General features: G+C 34.9%; 1 protein-coding gene across 1 annotated transcript; it reads left to right on the top strand.

The window, feature by feature from the left end:
• Positions 1-10,700: 10,700 nt before the first annotated feature.
• Positions 10,701-20,020, top strand: LOC104609170 (glucuronokinase 1-like). The gene is made up of 6 exons (XM_010275407.3): positions 10,701-11,182; positions 15,362-15,511; positions 16,606-16,794; positions 16,938-17,054; positions 18,483-18,643; positions 19,637-20,020. The coding sequence occupies exons 1-6, from the start codon at positions 10,946-10,948 to the stop codon at positions 19,881-19,883; spliced, it is 1,101 nt and encodes a 366-aa protein (XP_010273709.1). The 5' UTR covers positions 10,701-10,945; the 3' UTR covers positions 19,884-20,020.
• The last annotated feature ends 280 nt before the right edge of the window (positions 20,021-20,300 follow it).

A 20,300-nucleotide genomic window follows, 5' to 3' on the forward strand; every position in this document is an offset into this window, starting at 1 on the left:
CATTGAGTTTTATCTTAACCTCTAATCCTAAGTGCACCTTGATTTGCACTTCTATTATTATTAAATTTGCATTGCATATATTCTACTTTAGTTCTACTTATTTTGAAACCTACTTTTTCTATAGTGTTTATCCATAAGCCTTTACATACACATATATTGTAGGTTGGGCCAAGTCTAAATACAAAACATAGACCCAAGCAAAGAATTTATGGGTTGAGCCAAAGTAGGCTTCCAAGCTAAGCTAGAAATGATCATTTCTACCTTGGCTTAGCTTGATAACCCAAACTTGGTCCTTGTTTGATTACGATTGAAGATTCTTTTTTTCTTAGTAAAAGATGGCTTTATTAGGGGAAAAAAAAACATTATGAAGGATACATCATATGATAGTCAGCCTCAAGGGCATTATAAATTCATCTAGGGAGTCCTAGGCCAACACAAAAAGAACCACAAGGTGAATGCCTTGGAGAGAGGGTGGGCAAATTGGTTGGCTGAATAAGGAACATGTAAGATTCCACTTCGAAAGAAATTATTCCTGAAGTTAGAAATGTTTGATATGATTCAGCAATAGGGGAGAATGGGTTGTCATTCAAAGAAGCCATCATCTAGACCACCTGGAGGGCATAGGTTTCAATTAACACTTGAGGGCATGCAAGCTTTGAAGCTTCCAATTAACACTTGCAGAGAGAAATTGTTCGTGGGCACTTGATGCTATGATCAAGGCACCCCTATGGTCATGAATAAACAAGCTATTATTGTCAAAGCTAATGAGATGGTAAAATATACATCACAACTACATTTCATCCAACCTCAGGGAGTAAGTTCCCATGCATAGGAAAGGAGCTTGTTGCGGTAAATTGGCTCAACATTGTTCTATTCATTTAAGAGGTTAACAGTAGAGGCATATGGAGAGGTTTGTGATCCACATATCGGAAAACCAAATTGTTCTAAAACTTCCAAAGCTCCTAGTAGTCTATATATAGTGTGGAAAGCAGGCCATTTTTCTTCTTCATTTGGCAACTAACATTTGAAAGAAACCAACCAAAGACCCACTCTAAGAAGTTACTAACATTAATGTAGAGGGGATTGGAAAGCTAGACCATAGAAGAACATGCTTTATGGATTCAAGGCCAAATTTACAATGAGGGCAGAAGTCATCAAGAATATTCTTTTTCTTGCCTAGTATTTCTTTATTTCTTTCTTTTGATCTTTCTCCCTTTCATGTTGCCCAGGTAGCCAAACCCAAGAGGGGGCAAATTGGGTTCTATGAGGTTTCTTCCCCAACTAATGTCTTCTTCAAACTAATAATACAATAAAGATAGACAACACTAATATATTGTGTAGTATATTAAAGATAACAATGTAGAGAATTAATATCAACAAGAAATGTCAAGAACAGGCACAAAAAAGCAAAAGGCACACATAAAATTTATAGAGGTTCAACCAAACTAGGCCTACATTCTCTTCCCATGCACACTAGCAAAACCTTTACACCAATTAGACTTTCGAGTGCTAATAAGATGTTTATAATAGTTGAACATATGGGTGCCAACAAGACCTTCTACTAGATAGATTTATGGGTGCTATCCCAACCTTATGGTGTTCAATCTTAGAATGCTTAACAACATTCAATTAGAAACTATTAGCTGATCAAATACAACAATAATGACATGGTATACAAAAAGCACAATATAATGCCTCTACAAGGTTGATATGCAAATATAAATCAAAATTACTCAAACCCCATTTGGTATCACTTAAAATAAGTGGCGGGACCACACAATAAGTGGAAAATAAATACTTATTTATGTTTAGCAAAAAAGCTCATAACAAATACTTATTTTAAAAATAGGTGCTTAAAAAATAAGTAACCTAGGGCCGATTTATTTTAAATACTTATAGAATAAGTGCTTATTTCATTTCACTAGGACAAAATTATCCTAAAAAATTTCAAAATGACCACCTATGCCCTTGAAAATAAAGAAAATGCCTAGCCCATATCGTCTTCTCCATTTGTGTAGGGAGCTTGTAGCGGCAATAGCAACAGGGAGCTTACAATGGATGATTGACGACTTTTCAACCATTTATTGTGTCCAAATATGTGAAACCTCACTTGATATATTTTTCGTTCTTGCATTGTTTTTTGAGATTCTTTAGTTTTTTATTGAAAACTAATTAATTTTATTGTTGTTTCTCGCCATATTTGAGTTTAGGACGACACCCAACCATCTAGCTGGCAGTAATTCTAAGTATGGTGACTTCTAAACCATTTTTTAACGTTCCTATCCATTTATGATTTTTTCGTCATTTTTATATGATATTGTAATTTCCTTTATGACTAATTAGACAAAAAACAACGTTGAGATTTTTTTCTTCATGAATAGAATGATAGTCCGATTTTATTATCTATTTTACTGTGATATTAGTATTTATACAATATTATTATTGTTAGTTTATTACTAATATAAAATTTATTATTATTATTATTATTATTATTATTATTATTATTATTATTATTATTATTATTATTATTATTATTATTATTATCATTATTATTATTATTATTGCTTTTTTTATTATTATAATTTGTTATTGTTGTTATTAGTGTTGTTTGTTAGTATTATTGTTGTTGTTGTTGTTGTTGTTGTTAACTTTAATAATTATTATTTTTATTGCCAATATTTTTATTAGTATTATTATTTTTTGTTGTTAATAAAAATGATATTCGAATGAATTGCTTTCTTGTTTGTTATAATAATTATTATTTTATTATTGTTGTTTTTGAAAGTAGTTTTATAAAGTTACTTTTAAAAGTGATTCTTTTAAAGTACATTATGAAAGTACTTTTTTGAATGTAATTTTTTAAAGGGCAAATTTCTTAAACTACCCTTATTGTTTCTGACAATTGACTAATTACTCCCCTACTGTTAGGGTTCCGTCACAATCCATCGTAATACGCTCACATGTCACACCACATGATTGTTATATTTTGAAAAAATGACAATAATGCCCTTGTCTTCACTCCAATGCCAATGTTTGTCATCTAAAACGTGGGGGTGTCGGTGCCTACCGTTTGAACCTTAGGCGCATGTGCTTGATTTTATTCAACTCTGGTGTCGATGCTCACAGAGTTCCTATTCTTCTCAATATCTCTAGTTTGGGGAGAGAAATGGTGGTTTTCGTTCGAACGAAGCGGGTTCCTAATCCACTTAGTGATGAGGTGAGAGATTGTGCTGGAAAACCCTCGACAAACCGAACTAGTCGGCAAATGATCTCTAGCGGAACTATAACAACATCTTTGGAGAAGAAGAAGAAGAGTCATGGTGGAGTTGTCAAAGTTCTTTCTAAACCCTATATGAGTTGGGTTGCAAGAGCTGATGATATCTGCAACTACTAAGTTCCCAACCAAAATCACAATTTGAGTTTCCAACCAAAACTTGTGATTTATAAACTCATATTTATAAATCCCAAAATCTTCAACTTCCTGGTTGAAGTTGGCCATTGTTGTTTGACGCAACCCTCTATATTCCAACAGTTCAACATTTAGATTTTTAATCACTAACATTGACCCTCTGTATTCCAAGTTCTCTCAGATCATGATATCATTTACTAGGAGGTCAGCCAATCATGTTGATTACGAAGTGCCAAAGCAGCTCCTAGTTTCGTAGATCGTCCTTTCATCCTCGGAAACCTAGCTAGACAGGTGGAGGCAGTTCAGAGAGCTTTTGGTGGAATGATTGCTAGAAGTGGAGGTGGACTTCGGAAGGTCATCTACCTATTTACCTTGGAGAAGAGGTGGAGAGGTTTTGTCTTGCTAGAAGTGCAGGCGGACTTCTTAAACCACCACATTTTGTCTTGATTTTGAAGAAATCGACCCATGAGTACAGATACGAATAGAAGGGCGTTATCTCTAAGCTCAACCCAATCTCTTGAATCATGGATCGAGCAAATGAAGGAGGAGACGGGAGCCTCTCCTTCTACGCTTGCAGCTGGTGAGTAGAGAACTTTAGAGATTGTGTAATGACCAAGAGGACTGTCGTTCATTCCCAAATGAGCTCATGGAAGTAGCTCTTTACTTGTCAAGCCTTGACCGCGTTTGAGGACTTGGTCAAACCGACCTTGGCTTTGGACATTGAAAAAGATTTTGGCGCCGTTACAGGCAAGCAAGATGGTTCGGACCGTACTAGAGAATAGTTAATTAGGTCTCGACGTCAACGACATTCTCAGCCAGCCATGCTAGTGTTGTTTGTTGTGTAGTGCAAGTCCGTTGGGTTCAACGTTGTGTCTGATGGTACTGGCGGTCATTTCGTCCAATTGGCGACAACTTTACAATGGTTTGGATTTGAGTTTTTTTTTAATTTGAACCAAAATAAAGGGTAAATTTGATATTTCATTTTTGTCGTTAGCATTTAACGATGATGACAATTATCAGAAACAGTAGGGGTACTTTAAGATAATATATGACCAGTAAAGGCAAAGTTTGTCAATTAGCTAAACAGTAGGGACAGTTTAAGAAATTTAGTTACTTTTTGAAAATACTACATTATTATTATTGTTATTATTAATTTCTATTACTATTATGTATTATTAATGATTTTAGTAGTGACACATGTGTGACATGTGGGCCCATGTGTGTTGCTAAGGGTAGAGTTATCATTTTCATTGAAATAGTTCAATATAGTATTTATAAAATAACATTTATATGCATTTGTTAAGTTGGGGCTTAAATTATCAGTTTTTGCAAAAATAAGTACTTATTGGTTAAGTGGCTTACCGAACTCTGTATCCCGAATAAGTACTAGAAATAAGTGTAAATAGATTTGGAAAGGATTTGCCAAACACAAATAAGTATTTAAAAAATAAGTACTTATGAAATAAGCATTTATTTTTCAAACCATTCATTCGCAATACATAGCTTCAAATGCAAGAGAATACATAATAGTAAATGGGTTATAGCATACGAAGAGTTTCAAGTTTATTGTGAGATTTAATATAGCATAAAAAGATATTTAATTTTTCTCACAAAGATAAAACTCTTTATTGCTCAAAATCTCTTTACATTCTTTTGTCTCTTGATTTTTGTTCTTTTTTCACTTTTAACACTTTAGCACACTTCACTTCCTTGAATTTTTTAGATCAAATTCATGCATATATAGCATAAATCAAACTTAGAGAGCTTGTGGCCATTATAGAACCATTGGGAAGGGATAAAACCACTTTGGAAAATATTCAAAGCGTGTTCCCAACGATTTTGAAGGCTTACCAATAGAAGAAAGAGCAATTAAGCCTTCAAATGATTGAAAAATCACATTTTTTTTCATGAAGCAATTGATTATCAAAATCAAGTAATTGACTATTACTTGTAAGAGGGAATCTTTCTTTTCTAATAGTTAGGGGTGTAAACAGTATTCGAAAATCTGAATTCAAATTTGAGATTCGATGGAATCCAATCAAATTCAAATATGACCTAGTTCGATTTGATAAATATCTTATTCCGATTATATATTAATTATATTAATATACTAAATATAATGATATAACATCTTTTTGATAAAAGGGAGTATGGCCTTGCATTTGTATATTGTTTGTCTTTATTCATATTAACTAAATATATTAGTATTATTTTTATCAAAAAGAGAAAACTTGATAATTTCTTGATGAAATCACACTTTAATTTAATATTATTTTATTAATATAAAAGAATAATGAAAGGGCATATCTCAATGGAACATAGACTTCCTTCTTAATGTCATTTTATTTTATTAATAAAAAATAACAATGAAAAGACATTTCATACTTCTTATTTTTTATTCTACTAATAAAAAATAATAATGAAGAGACGTTTCACTATTTCATACCTCTTTTTTTGTCCTTTGAATGGTAAAACTTTGAATTACTCGTCAATCATCGCCCTCACCCGCCCATACCTTGTTGCAAATCAAGGGATTAAAACCCACCATTCCTTCAAATGGTCGAATTCAAAATCGAATATCCAATATTTTATTCAAATCGAATTTGAATACACATTTTAGATGTTCAAGGAATATTGAATTGAATTTGAATCAGTGATTACATAATCGAATTCAAATATGCATTTCGACTATTGCTTGTTACTTGTAACTCAATCTTAATTGTTTTGCATAGTTAACTATAGTCTATTGGATAGTCGGTTACTGATTAAAACCAGTATGGCACTAGGTTCGATTATTACAGGTAGTCAACTATTAGGTGATAATAGTCTCGACTGTTATAAGTAGTCAACTACTACCTTATGAGCAATTGACTATCGATTATGTCCCAACCTTCGAATATTGGGTAGGAAACTCCTAAGGTTTGGAAGTTGATTCCTTAGTCTTTCATACTTATATTTTTCTTAGTAACTCAGTCTTTAAGTCTAGGAAGAGCATAAGAATCTTTTCTAACTTAACCATTAGTATTTAGGGATGTGGTAAAACTAGGGCAGGTTTGAGTTTAGCCCATATAGTGCATTCTTATCATCTAATTACACCAAGTCCTAACAAATAACATCACTTTAAGATTCTAGAACTTGATTTCTTCATTTTTTTCTTCTTGTTCATAAGAATATTCTTGCACTCCTTAGATAGTTCTTCTAAGAGAATCATTTGATATAGTTGCTCATTTGTAACTCATAACATTAGTATTCTCAATGAGTTTGTTATCATCAAAAGACATAAGGTCAACACAATATGGGGTAGCCCTTCCCCAAACCCCTAGATCCCCCAACTCGGATGAAAGTAGGGCTTAGTTGTAAGTCTCCACTACAACCATCTGGACTTTTTTAATAGGCTAGTTGGCAACTTTGCATAGTCTTTAATTCACAACAAGAGCATATCTACAACATCTCCAAATAAAATATTGAATCTTTTGGGATGAACATGTAACTTTCATATCCTCTTTTATATCTTTCAAAATGTATAATCATTAAATAAGGATGCAAAAGGTCTACTTTTATTCAAATTAAAATCTAATTTTATTAACACATTATCTAAATTTGATTTGCAAGTATGGTGGTGAGGCAGTATGGGATGGTCTCCTTGAAAGATGAAGATGGAATAGGGGTTTAGGTTAAGGTTCCAAGTTGAGGTTTCAAGTGGGATTTGGTTTCCAATGAGGCTTGGGAAGTTTCAGGTGATGATGGAGAGAGATCGTGTTCCGTCCCCCTTTTGATAGATAGGATCTCATAGTTATAAGGAGAAGAATTTAAAAGAAGACCTTTTCTATTAGGAAATGGGATAATTGTCCTTATGTCAGCTATTAAGGAAGTACCATTAGGGTTTCTCCACATGATTAGTGTGATCCTTTAATGACAAAGTTTCCTTTCTCCTAAGGATTCTTGCACAACACGTGTTGGCTACAGCCCTTTATGGGTTTTCATGTGGCCACGTATCAAGGACAAGATCTAAGTCTGATTGACGTGTTCGGTCGTCTGTTCAATCACTTTCGAGGCACATTGTCACAACTCGTTGTGACTAGAAGGAACGCCAATCACCCATAGGTGGATGTTTCTAATCTCAAACTCTATCCTCAATTCGTTACGACATGAGTTGTCATTTTCATGCTTGTTGCAAGGTACTAGTAGTGTATTGAGTTTGTCTCACTCACGATGTCATTTTGTGCCCATTGCAAGGTAGGGAAAGAAAGAAAAAAAAGAAAAAAAATAAAAAGAAAAGAGATAATTAGTCTATCCTAGAAATTCAACAAACTGTGTGACTGCAGTCCCTTAAGCAAACAAGAGAATGAAAGACATGAATGCTCTACAAATTTATTAATGATGCACTAGAATGGCAAAGGGAATGCCCTCAATTTCAAGAGAGATCATGTGTGTAAAGAAAGGAATTACACACCTTAAGACATCCATCCAGTTAACATTAAAAATAAGGTCATCTCCTCCAACTTTTAATCATATCTCTACTAGCAAAAACTGGTCTTTGTCACATATTTGGAGGCCATCAGCTCAAAGCTGTACTTGTCTACTATTATGCTGATATGAAAATTTCACACCATCTGGTTGAGGTTTCTATTGGTTATGGTCTTGTGGATGACTAGATCATCTGTAAATTTGTAGGGTTAGTGATGATCGAATTAATGACTTGTTGGGATTAGCCTGAGACACCATCTGGTTTAGGTTTCTTCTAGTTTTGGATGATTGAATCATTTGTAAAGCTAAAGTTTGTTCCTTCACACATAAAGCTAAAGTTTGTTTTCAAAAACTATCCTGATAGGTTGAGCATGTAATGCAATTTTTTCTAAGCAAACATAGAAAAATCTTAGCATATTTAAGCATACACAAAAAAAATAATAATAATCAGGACTCTTGTCCTGAAAACAGTAAGGAAAACATTAAAAATAAACAATATTAGAATGTTGGTTATTTCCGATGATCTTGTCCAACTCTAGAATGAGAGATCGACAGAACATGGTGATGCAAAATAGAGCATAGGAATGAGAAAAGTTTTCACGTACAAATCAAAAGAAAGAATTCATATAAAATTCTGGAACACGTTTAGGTTGGAAACTACCATCTAAAAGATCAATTCCCCTCGTTATTTGCTTTATCTGCTAAACATAATCTTCCATCTCCAACTTGTTGGGTCCTTCAAACTCTAATAATGGCTTTAGTTGGGATTTGGGTTTTAGAAGGGGAATAAGGGATTTTGACATGCCTAATATGCTTAACCTACTTCACACCTTGGAAGAAGTCTTCTTGGACCCTATTAATCCGGATGGTCGCATTTGGACTTGTTCTTCTTTGGGCATGTTTTCTTGTGCCTCATTCTTCAAAGCCCATTCTGAACCCTCCACTACCTCTTTCAACTCTTGCTAAAGAGATATGGTGCAAGCCTATCCCATCCGGAATTGTAGCTTTTTGTTGGGAAGCTGTTCATAAGAATATCAATACCTATGACTTGCTCCAAAAAAAGAGACCAAATTGGTGTTTATCTCCCAAGTGTGCTTTGTGTAAGACTAATGGTGAAGCATGCTACCACTTACTGATTTTCTATCCTTTTGTTGCATATTTGTGGGAATGGTTTCTTTCTTTATTTGGGCACAGGTGGAATCCACTAGTTGATGTTCCTAGCCGCTTTGCCCCTACAACCTTTGAATGGCCAAAGAAGAGGGGAAGAATCATGTGGAGATGTGGAAGGGCAGCTATACTGTGGATGGTTTGGGAGGAAAGAAACTCAAGAATTTTCTTAAGGAAGGAAAGAAGTAGGGAGGCTTTAATTGAATCTGTCACAATTAGAACTATACATTGACTAAAATCATTGGAACTATTATCTTTTATCACAACGGATGATCTACATAGGAACTGGAAGGAAGTGGCAGATTTTGCCCTTAAAAAGAACCCCACCAACCCATTGTGGTTTTCACCAAACGTAGGATTCATCAAACTTAACTTCGATGATAGCAGTATAGGGAATCCTAGTTTGTCAGGAATTGGTGGGGTGTTTAGAGACGAGGAGGGGAAGGTTAAAACCTTATTCTCAGGTCCAGCCAGTGTGGGGGATTCTCTCAGGGCAGAGGTTATGGCTATGATAGGAGTACGAAGGGCAAGACTATTGAATAACAGGAAACTAATTATTGAAGGAAATCATAGCTGGTAGTGGGATGGCTAATGAGTAAAGAAATGAAGCTATGTCACTACAACAATGAAAAGAACAAGTTTAATTGGTTGACCAAAGATATGGAAGTAAGAATACGATGGGTTAAGAGAAAAGTAAATTGCTTCATTGCTCTATTGGTATTGGCAAAGCAAGGGGTGGGAAGAGAAAATATTTTTTGGGCACAACTACAAAAAACATAATTTAGGAGGGGAGATAAGAGAGTTTATCTCCCAATCCTTGTATTTTTCTGTACACATATTTCTTAATTCTAATGAATTTGCAGTTATTGATAAAAAATCAGAAGAAAGAATGAAACATCGAAAAACTTACCGGCAATGACCTCCTACGACAATAGTTGCACTGTAGCATATAAGCGGTGAGGGGGAAAGAGGTTGGTGGTGAAGAAGAAGTGAAGACTTGGCAAAAACCCTACTTAGAATTTAGGGGTGGCTTGAGTTATTTGAGCTCGACTCGTGAAAAGCTTGACTCGATTTAAACCGAACTTGAGCCTAATATATAGGCTCGTTTGCTAATCGAGCCTAATATAATAAATAAATATTTTTTATTTTATATATACATACATATAAATATATACTAATACTAATACTAATACTACTACTACTACTACTACTACTAATAATAATAATAATAAATATTTTTTATTATATATAATAATAATATATTGTATAATATTTATATTTTTTATGTATAATAGTAAATAATTTTTATAAATCTTATTTTTTGTATATAAAATAATAAATTATTTTTATATGTATAATTTTTATTTTTTAGAAAATTCTTGACTCGACCAAGCTCGAACTTGCAATCTTTTGAACCGAGCCGAGTTCGAAGTCGAGTCTCTACCTCGAATCGGACTCGAGCTCAAATTGAACCTAACACTATTTCTACGAGGCAAGCTTGAATGTCTAGAGTTAAAATGCACATTTGCGTTTAAAGTTCTGATGGGCCACGAAACACCGAAACATTACTCATGCTGCCACATCAGACTACACATAGGATACACATCGACACCACATCACATATACATAACCATTGGGAGCAAGGGCTCACCGATGATGAACCAGCATTATAGGCGATAAAAGTGGAAACGTCAAACTGACTCCGACGTGGCATCGTTTTTTGATGAACGACATCGATACCAAAAAGACGGATAAAAGTGGAAACGGCGAACTGGTTCCGACGTGGCACATTTGCAGAGAGAGAGAGAGACGTAAAAGAGCAGGAAGTCAAGTGAAACGTAAAAGAAGGAAGAAAAAAGGACTGAGACCGGAGATCATTCCGGGAGGAAGAGAGAAGCAACGATGACTGACTATTCGGCCACCGGTGCTGTAGAAAATGGTTCTCTCGCCTTCATCGAGCACAAGGCCTATGCTAGGGTCGGCCTCCTCGGAAACCCTAGCGATGTCTACTACGGCCGGACTATCTCTTTCAGCCTCGGCAATTTCTGGGCTTCTGTTCGGTTGGAGCCGTCTGAACATCTCGTCATCCGTCCTCACCCTATTCATGATCTCGTTCAGTTCAATTCAATTACTCATATGGTTCTCTCTCCCTCTCTTTCTTTCTCTCTGTTACTTCTTTTCTGCTTGTTTTGATTCTTGTATCCAGATCTGCGGCGCATTTAAGATATTTCACGTATTGTATGAAACGTTTTGCTGTTCTTGATGTGTGGATTACAATTGCATGTAGTGTGTTTTGTGACTGCTTCTAGAATTGCTGGATTAGATTCACTGAGCTTATTATGCGCGTAATGCCATTTAAGTGAAAGATCGAGTCTTTTATGCTTGGACACTGAGTTGAATTGGTAGAATGGGAATCTTTTCCTTTTTATGTAATTTGATTTGATTAATACTGTTGGGAAACAATTATTAGATATTCATGTGTTTTAGGTGATTTGGACTCTAAACTATCTATCATACAGTTCTTTTCTTGCGTTTTTTTTTTTTTCTTTTTCTCTGTGAGTTCCAACCGGAACCTATGTTGTTAACTAGAATTCGTCTGGCCAAGATTGTGAAGTGCATTAGTGTCACCGATTTCTCTCTCTCTCTCTCTGCTCCCCCCCCGGCTTGAGCTGTTTGTTTAATTTATGAGCTTCTTTTCCCTTTAAAATTTGAGCTTGATCTTTTGGGAAGCTTAGGATTTCAGAGATTTTAGTCATACTGGTGAGTTTGTAGTCTTGTCATGCATGGCTTTTGCTTGCTACCTTGTTTAGAGTATTATTAGCAAAAGAGAGTACATGAGAAAATGTACAAAGGAGGCAAGCCAAACACAGGTTTACATAGGCATATTTCTACAAGTTTTCCTTGTATGCACCAGATTTGGCCAAGCTATCTGCTACAGAATTTACTCTCTAAGAATCCAGATTGGCTTTAAAAGATCTCTTGCCTCATCCAAATAGTGAGCCAACCTCCAAAGTGCGCCTTCCTTCTCCCCTAGACACTTGATTGTATTAATAGAATCGCCTTTGATAATTATCAAAAAAAAAAAAAAGAATCAATCACCTTTGATGACTACAGTTGTTAAGCCTAGCTCCTTGAATAAAGAGTCCACTTAACACAGATAGGATTTCAGCCTTTGTAGAATTGGCAATCTCACTGAAGACCCACCATGGGCTTCTATCCCTCCTCTTGAACACACCACCAATTCCCTTCTGCTCCATTTTTTTTAAGAAAAATAAAAAATAAAATTATTCAAGAAAGGAGAGGAAGGTACAACAAAGGTGATGAAAAATCACCCAGCCCCAAAGAGCAAGCAAAAAAACCATCCCACAAAAGATAGAAGAAGCCCCAACCAACAAACCAAATAAAAAACAGAAAAAGAACAACAGCCACCACCCCTAAAACAAAGACCAAATCCAAAGTGAGAACTATAGTAAGCTAAACAACAACACAAATGTCACCCCTCCCAACCAGACCAAAACCTTCCTTCTAAAAGACCTGGGCCCCTCAAATCCTTTTAATCTTATTGCATCTTAACACCACCCTCTTTGAAAGAATCCTCATTACTTTTCTTCAAAATCTTCTTTGTTTTCTTCACCTTCTTAACACAACACAAACCAAATAGCCCCCCTTCAGCCTGGCGAACACCTTTGAAACCTGAACTATTTGAATTTTCTGTGCTCTGGATCTTCTCTTTGTAGTCTCAGAACCTTCACAAAAACTCCAGAATCCTTTTGCTTTGAAGCTACCCTTTCTAATTCTAACACTGCATTTTTTCTCAAACACCTGATCTTCTTTACAATTTTATCATTGTTAGAATTTTCCCCTAACAAAATCCTTCTCTCTCTGACAACATCACTTTTGACGTTGGGAATTTTCTTCTCACTAACCACCTGAGTGTTATTCATAGTCTTCAGTGTCCAACAAGGACTTTCTTCCATTTTTCTAAAGGTCCCTCTTACAAAATCCTCTCCCCCTAAAAACAATCCCTGTTGCTCCAGGGTTTTCAAGAGCACTTTCATGAAAGCCCAGTGTCAATTCCTTCTCTCAATTGAGGGAAGCTGGTAACTCTTAGAGGACTGGGGGAAGAGAACAAAGTCTCCACCACATTCAAATGAATGTGATTAGGTAATCAAAGGATCTAGCTTTGTTATAAAAAATGTGGTTGTTTTGTTCTTCCCACACGCTCCACATTACTGCTTGAATCACCGTGCACCACAAACCCCCTTGAAAGGGAACCTAGAGTTATTGGCTCCTGGCACCAAGGCCCTGAAAAAAGACTTAGTTGAGGACTTACCAGCATGGTGATTCTAGATTCATTAGTCTGGATTTGAAGGGCAAATGTAGACCTCTCTTAAGGAATGTAGCAAATCTGTGAGTTTTAGCAATCTCTATATCCCTTAAAGGTCTTCTTAAACTTAGGTTCCAATTTGTTACAGGAGGCAAAGTAGGAAGACATGAAGCAATGCTGGCTTCTTGGGTTTGGGAAAGGTTAAATAAGAAGGGGGGGGGGCGTAAGAGTTAGTCAATGTTTTTTCTCTCCACCAGAGGTCAGTCCAGAATTTGATTTTATCCCCACTCCACACTTTGTATCTAATAAAAGAAATAAAGGTGTTGTAGAAAGAAGAGATGCCTTTCCAAGGATTTCTGGCTTTCATTCGATTCAAGTGGAACTTGCTATCCCAACCATTGGCATTCTTCCCATATTTGTTGCTGATAACAGAAGTCCAAAGAGCACCTGTTTCAAGGGGATATCACCATATCCATTTCCCTAGAAGAGCTACATTCCTCGATATGACCTAAGCCAAGACCTCCAACTTCCTTTGATCTGTATTTTGCAAACTTGAACCCAACTGACTAGGTGGTTTTTCTTCTCTCCACCCCCGTCCCACATGAAGTCCTGCTGGAGTTTTTCATGTCCGTTTTTGACCTTGGCTGGAATTTGGAAGAGTGGAAGATAATAAATTAGTAAGTTAGCCAAAGAGGCCTTGATTAAAGTGAGCCTTCCTCCTTTTGAAAGGTAGCTTTCTTTCATGTAACCAACCTTTTTTTCACACTTCTCTGCTGTTGGATCCCAAAAACTTTGGCTTCTTGGATTCCCTCCAAGGGGCATCACCAAATAAGAAATGGGAAGCTTCTCCACTTTACACCCTAACACCTCCTTGAACCTATTCACCAGACTCTCATTTGTGTTTATTCCCACAATGTTACTCTTAGGCCCTGTTCGCTTTTCGGTAAGTTATTTACCCGGGTAAATGCACTTACCCAGGTAAGTGCTTCCCAGGAAAGACTTACCTAGGTAAGTGCATTTACCCATGTTCTTTTATTTCCCATGTAAAAGGCAATGACCATTTTAGTCATAAAAATCCATTATTACAAGGGGCATTTTTGTCTCATTCAAGTGTTGGCAACTTTCCTCCAAGGTGGAAAAGTTATTTACCCACCTAGGAGATGGGTATCACTTACCCGGATAAGTGATACCCAGGAAAATAAACTCACATAAATCTGAAATAAGAACATGGAATTCTTGGTCAATGGGAATCAAAATCCCATTGACCATCTTTCCCCCCTCTCAAAATCCAGAAAAAGAACGCCCCCTTAGAGAAGTTTACTTGAAGACCTGACACCTTCTCAAAACAAGTGATTACCCTTTTTAAGTTGTTGATGTTTTCCAGGTCAGCCTTCAAGAATAAAATAATATAATCTCTAAATAAAATGATATTTAGAGTGCTATGAACTACTATTTACTTCCTTTCCTCCCCTATATTCTTACAAATGTGAGCATTCTATTTCTAATAAAAAAAAGAACATGAAAAGAAAAGTTTATCTCTTTTTGCTGATCATTCTTTGTAAGCCAAGTTCTTTTTCTTTGTTAATGTGCTATTAAAGAATATTGTTATGCCAGGGATTTTTTTTAAACAAAGCGAAACTGTTAATTTTTCCCCTTTTTATAAGCAAATACCTATTGTATATGGGCTATGCCCTTTTTAATTTCTGTATGATAATACAATGTACCTCATCTTTACTAAATAAGATAAATAGTTGATTTACGAGGACAAGCAATAGATAGAACTTTGGTTTTATAGAAACAAAGAATCTGTTGACTCGTTATTTAATTAACTCCCTCTTCAAATGCTTTTCCAAGTTATTCCTCTATCTCCAAATTTCTCAAGCATATGTGGCATCTATACAAGAATGGATTGCATTTGTTGGAAAATTCTCTATATGGAGTTTCTGTGCAGTTTGGAAGCAATTCATTTTGCTAATAGATTCTTCCTACAGGTAAATCGGTTGCAAAGTGAAGGTTACTATGGAGGGGTGCGCTTGCTTATGGCTGTTTGCAAAGTTTTTTACAATTATTGCAAGGATAACAAGATTGATCTTAATGGTGGCAATTTTACACTCTCATATGATACCAACATTCCTCGCCAGGTAACATTTGAGAACAAGAGCAGGTAGTATAAGAGAACTGCTTGACTGCTTGTTACATGTGCATTACAATGAAACTTCACCACATTAATTATATGATGGAAATATTATTGTATCTTGATATTTTTGCACACCTTATCCATGGTTTCTATTTTTTTGAAGGCTTCATGATTTCTATTAAGAAATAGTTTATTGCATAATTTCATAGTACATATTGATCTTAATGGTGGAAATTTAACACTCTCACTTGATACCAAAATTCCTCACCAGGTAATATTTGACAAAAGTGGCAGAAAGAATATAAAAGAACTGGCTAGCCAACTGGTGTCACACTTCATCTGCTTATAGAAGATCATGAATCCATGTTTGCTCTTAATTTCTTATCCTTTTTAGAAGATCTGTTCCGTGTCACTACCCTTGTCTTCTGTAACTTCATCCTGTTTTACTTAAAAACAAAGAACTTCTTGTTACATGTTCATGTTAATTCACCCCATTAAACATTAACTATATGATGGGCATATTTGAATCTTAATATTTTTTTCCCATCTCATCCATGATTTGTATGGAGAAATGGTTTCCAGATCATCTTCTAAACCATTTTTATTATGGTTACAGAAGACTAATAAACAATTTTTTTTGCATCCAACTTCTGAGAAACAAATGAGTGATCTAGGAATGTGCAACAACTTTCTGGGAAATGTGAATTCAAGAATGTCATCTGTGCCAAATACATCATTATTTGATAGAGTCAAACATCAAAGTGCTAGATTTGATATTCATTCTCAGCACAAATGTAGGCAAGTTTATCATTTAACCAACATTAATTGTTAACATGATGATTTAAAGAAGAGTTAGTTATTTCTCCCTTTTTGTTAATGAAAATTGACATGTAAATATGTACATTTCAATATTGCATTTAAGTATTTGGAAATTATTAATGGTTTATAAAATCTAGGTACTTTTGTTACAGTAATTGGATTTTTGCATTTTTATAGCTCTTATTCTTTATGGAAAAACATTTTCTCACACTTAAAGAGAATCTCTTTTCCTAATTGCAACATATGGCCAAAGTTTTTATTATGGTTTTGGTATTTCAGACAGGGCTTTCTGGTTCCAGTGCCATTGTTTGTGCTGCTTTAAGTTGCTTACTTGATTTCTACAAGGTCAGACACCTGGTTAAAGTTGAGGTCAGGCCCAATCTAATTCTTAATGCAGAAAAAGAACTTGGAATTGTTGCTGGTCTTCAAGATCGGGTCGCACAGGTCTATGGCGGCCTTGTATACATGGTACTGTAATATTTTAAATTTTGAAGTAATTTTCAATTGGTCCAATTTTGTCATTTTCCAGTTGTCAGATTCCTTGTTGCTTTTTGTGAATTTGTTTAATATGAAAACAAGAAATATAACCATTCTGATTGATTCTTTGACAGGAATTCAACAAGGAGCACATGGATAACTTGGGACATGGTTTGTATACTCCCATGGATATTAGTCTCCTTCCTCCTCTCTATCTCATTTACGCTGAAAACCCAAGTGATTCTGGCAAGGTTGGCTTCCTATAATGTCATGTATCCCTCTTCAATTTATAAACTTAACTGACAGAAGATGCAAATATTCCTGTAGTCAGTTGTGTTCTCTCATTCACTGGGAATGCCTCTTGGTTTCTTGTATAAATATTCTCCTGTTTTGTCATTGCCCTTGCATCTATCCATTATTTGAGCATACTTTGTCATACAGTAGTTAAATATTAGAAAGTCCAAGCTGTATGTTTTCTTATTATATTAAATCTATGTTGCAGTTTTTTCATCAAATTAATAGTTTCTTGATAAAGGAATATGCAATATAATACATTGGCAGCCTATTACAACACTGGGGGATACTTGTTGAAGGAGTAGTACTATGCACATCAGCTTGTATGTGCCATGTGATGTACTACGTGTGGAAGGAGAGGGCTGCTGTTTGATGCATTCCACTTGATTTCTAGGTTAGAAACTGATGGAGAAAAAACAAGTGTAATGGTCCAAGATTATAGACTAGTAGCATAGTTGTCAAGGTGTTGCCTAGGTGACTAGGCACCCTTGGCTGGGCGCCTTGCCCAAACGCCTTGACTTTTAGCAACTAGGCACCCGCCTAGGCGACAAAAATGACAAGGCAGGCATCTGTTATAATATCATTTATATTGCTGTATCTTATTAATGTATGCTAAAAGATTTTATTATATGCTATATATATATATCAATTATACCTTATTTTAATGTTTTATTATTGAAATTTAAAAGATCAAGGGGTTTTGAAGAGAGAAAAAGAGAGAAAGAAAGAAAAAAAGAAAGAGGAAAGAAAGGATATAATTATAAGGAGGTTTTTTTTTCTATTCTTTCTCTCTCTCTAATTAAATAAAACAGAAACTCCATCCTTGTTTTTTCTATTTTACATTCCATCTTGAATATTTATCATATAAAGTTAATAACCTTATTTAGCTGCTAATTGATATGAAATTGCTCTTTTAAATACTTGTTATAGTAGTATTATTTTTGAAAATAATGAAATTAGTATATGTAAAAGATTTTTATTTTTTAGATGTGATGATTTACCACATATTTAAAGGAAATTTAATGTTCTTACTAAAGAGAATTGCCATTTTTCCAATTAATATACATGCTGAATGATATATAAAACTAGGGAACTAGCCAAAAGTTAGTTTTTTGTATTATAAAATTTTTATTGCCTGGGTGACGCCTAGGCAACTAGGAGACTAGGCGCCCCAGTGTCGCCCAGAATCGCCTAGACACCTTGAAAACTATGATTAGTAGTGTAGTACAGATCATCTTGGTGTTAAGAAAATATATACTATCCTTGTTATTTTTAACCTTAAAGTTCATCTTGGTGCAACCCATTGAATCTTGTTTCCATGCCATGCTACTTTTTTGTCTATTTTATTGTTTAATATGAGTTGTTCATCAAATTTGTCAAAACAGGTACATAGTACTGTTCGCAAGAGGTGGCTTGATGGTGATGAGTTTATCATATCATCAATGACAGAAGTTGCAAATATTGGTTTAGAAGGACGTACAGCCCTACTTGAGAAGGACTACAACAAACTTGCAGACCTCATGAATCGTAATTTTGATCTTCGAAGGTAAGCCCTGGAAAAGGGGGAAATGAAAAGAAAAAGCTATGGAAAAATTACTATTTGGGGCACTTCTAAATTTTCATTTACAATAAGGGATTGTGATAAAAAAATTTCCTTTTTCTGCTGATAAAAAAGGGATTGCGAAACAAAAATCTTTGCGAAAAAAAGAACTTCTGCCCACTTATTCCTCCTTTTGTTCAATTTTTGCTCACTATTTTTAAAATGGCTTTTACACATCTAATAATCTTTTTAATTGATTTTTATTATTATTGAGGAGAGGTCCATTAATAAAGCATTTTTTTCCTTTTTCCTTTGTATTTCTACTTTTACGCATAACCTGACTGCCAAAGTACAATTCTGTTTTCTTCTGTTTTCAATTTTCATATTTATTTAATTAATCATTTATCTATTTTGATTTCCAACAACATGATTCCAGCAAGTTAATTTTCAATCAAAATAGTGGCAGTGCAGGGGAAAGAATATAAAGACATAGTCATCTTTTTTATTTTTAGTTGATAAAACAAGTAATACAAAACGGGGTTTGTATTAGATCTGGGACTAACTTTAGAAACAAGAAAGATTAATGCAAACAGTTTACTGAATGATGTTGGCAAAGAGTTTTTTTTTTGTTGATATTTGGTATAGAGAATTTAAATCATACCTCTTCTTTTTGTAATTTTCCCAAAAGCTATTTTGGCATCAACTTTGCAGTGTAATAAGAAATAACATGTTTATACCGTTCTTCTGAGAATCAAGATTCTACCACTTCCACAGTACATAGGTTCTCTCACAATATGATCCCTTGAACTTTTAATATCATATTAATTTTTCATGGTTGGTTTGACCATGGGATAACATTTAAGTTGGTGAAATTTAACTCAAGTATTATGATGGATCTTATTAGTTCTCATATTCCAGGTTTTCTCTTTTTTAGTTTTTGTTTTATCTTTTTATTTGTCATTCCTTTTTAGCTTGATACACATTTTGGGTGTTTTCTAGGCGGATGTTTGGGGATGAAGCCCTTGGTGCTATGAACATAGAGATGGTAGAGGTGGCTAGAAAGGTGGGAGCCGCGTCAAAATTTACTGGAAGTGGTGGAGCCGTGATTGCGTTCTGTCCAGATGGACCTTCACAAGTGAAGCTTCTTGAAGATGCTTGCCAGAAGGCAGGATTCATTGTTCAGCCAGCAGTAGTTGTCCCTTCTTTTCTAAATGATGTTGATCTCAAGACTCTTTCCTCCAGATGACTAGCTGTATATTTTAGAGAACTCTGGTGTCGATGATGTCTTTTTTCATGCTTGTCATATTTACTAGTCAGCCATTCATTTTTGACTTCTGTGTTTTTAATTTAATAGTAATAAAATATCCCATTTCTTCTCATCAATGGTTGTTCGACTTCTCTTCAATGATCATCTCTTTGTATTAATTTTCTGAACTAATGGATTTCTGTATCTATTTGAGATGTTCATTTTGAGTGTGGGCCTACATGAATTGGCTTTTGCGGGGTTCTGAAACCATCTTAAATGAAAATTGCGATTCTAGTTTTCACTCTTCAGCATAATTTGAAACCACACTCTTCTCTGAAGTGCACTTTCAAAATAACCTCATTTTTATATTTCTTTAGCAACCGAGAAGGATTCCTTTTGGATGGTGAACTATTGCTC

The sequence above is a fragment of the Nelumbo nucifera genome, chromosome 8 (genome assembly GCF_055504915.1).
Source record: "Nelumbo nucifera cultivar China Antique chromosome 8, China Antique-T2T, whole genome shotgun sequence".
In the NCBI taxonomy this organism is placed as follows: domain Eukaryota; kingdom Viridiplantae; phylum Streptophyta; class Magnoliopsida; order Proteales; family Nelumbonaceae; genus Nelumbo; species Nelumbo nucifera.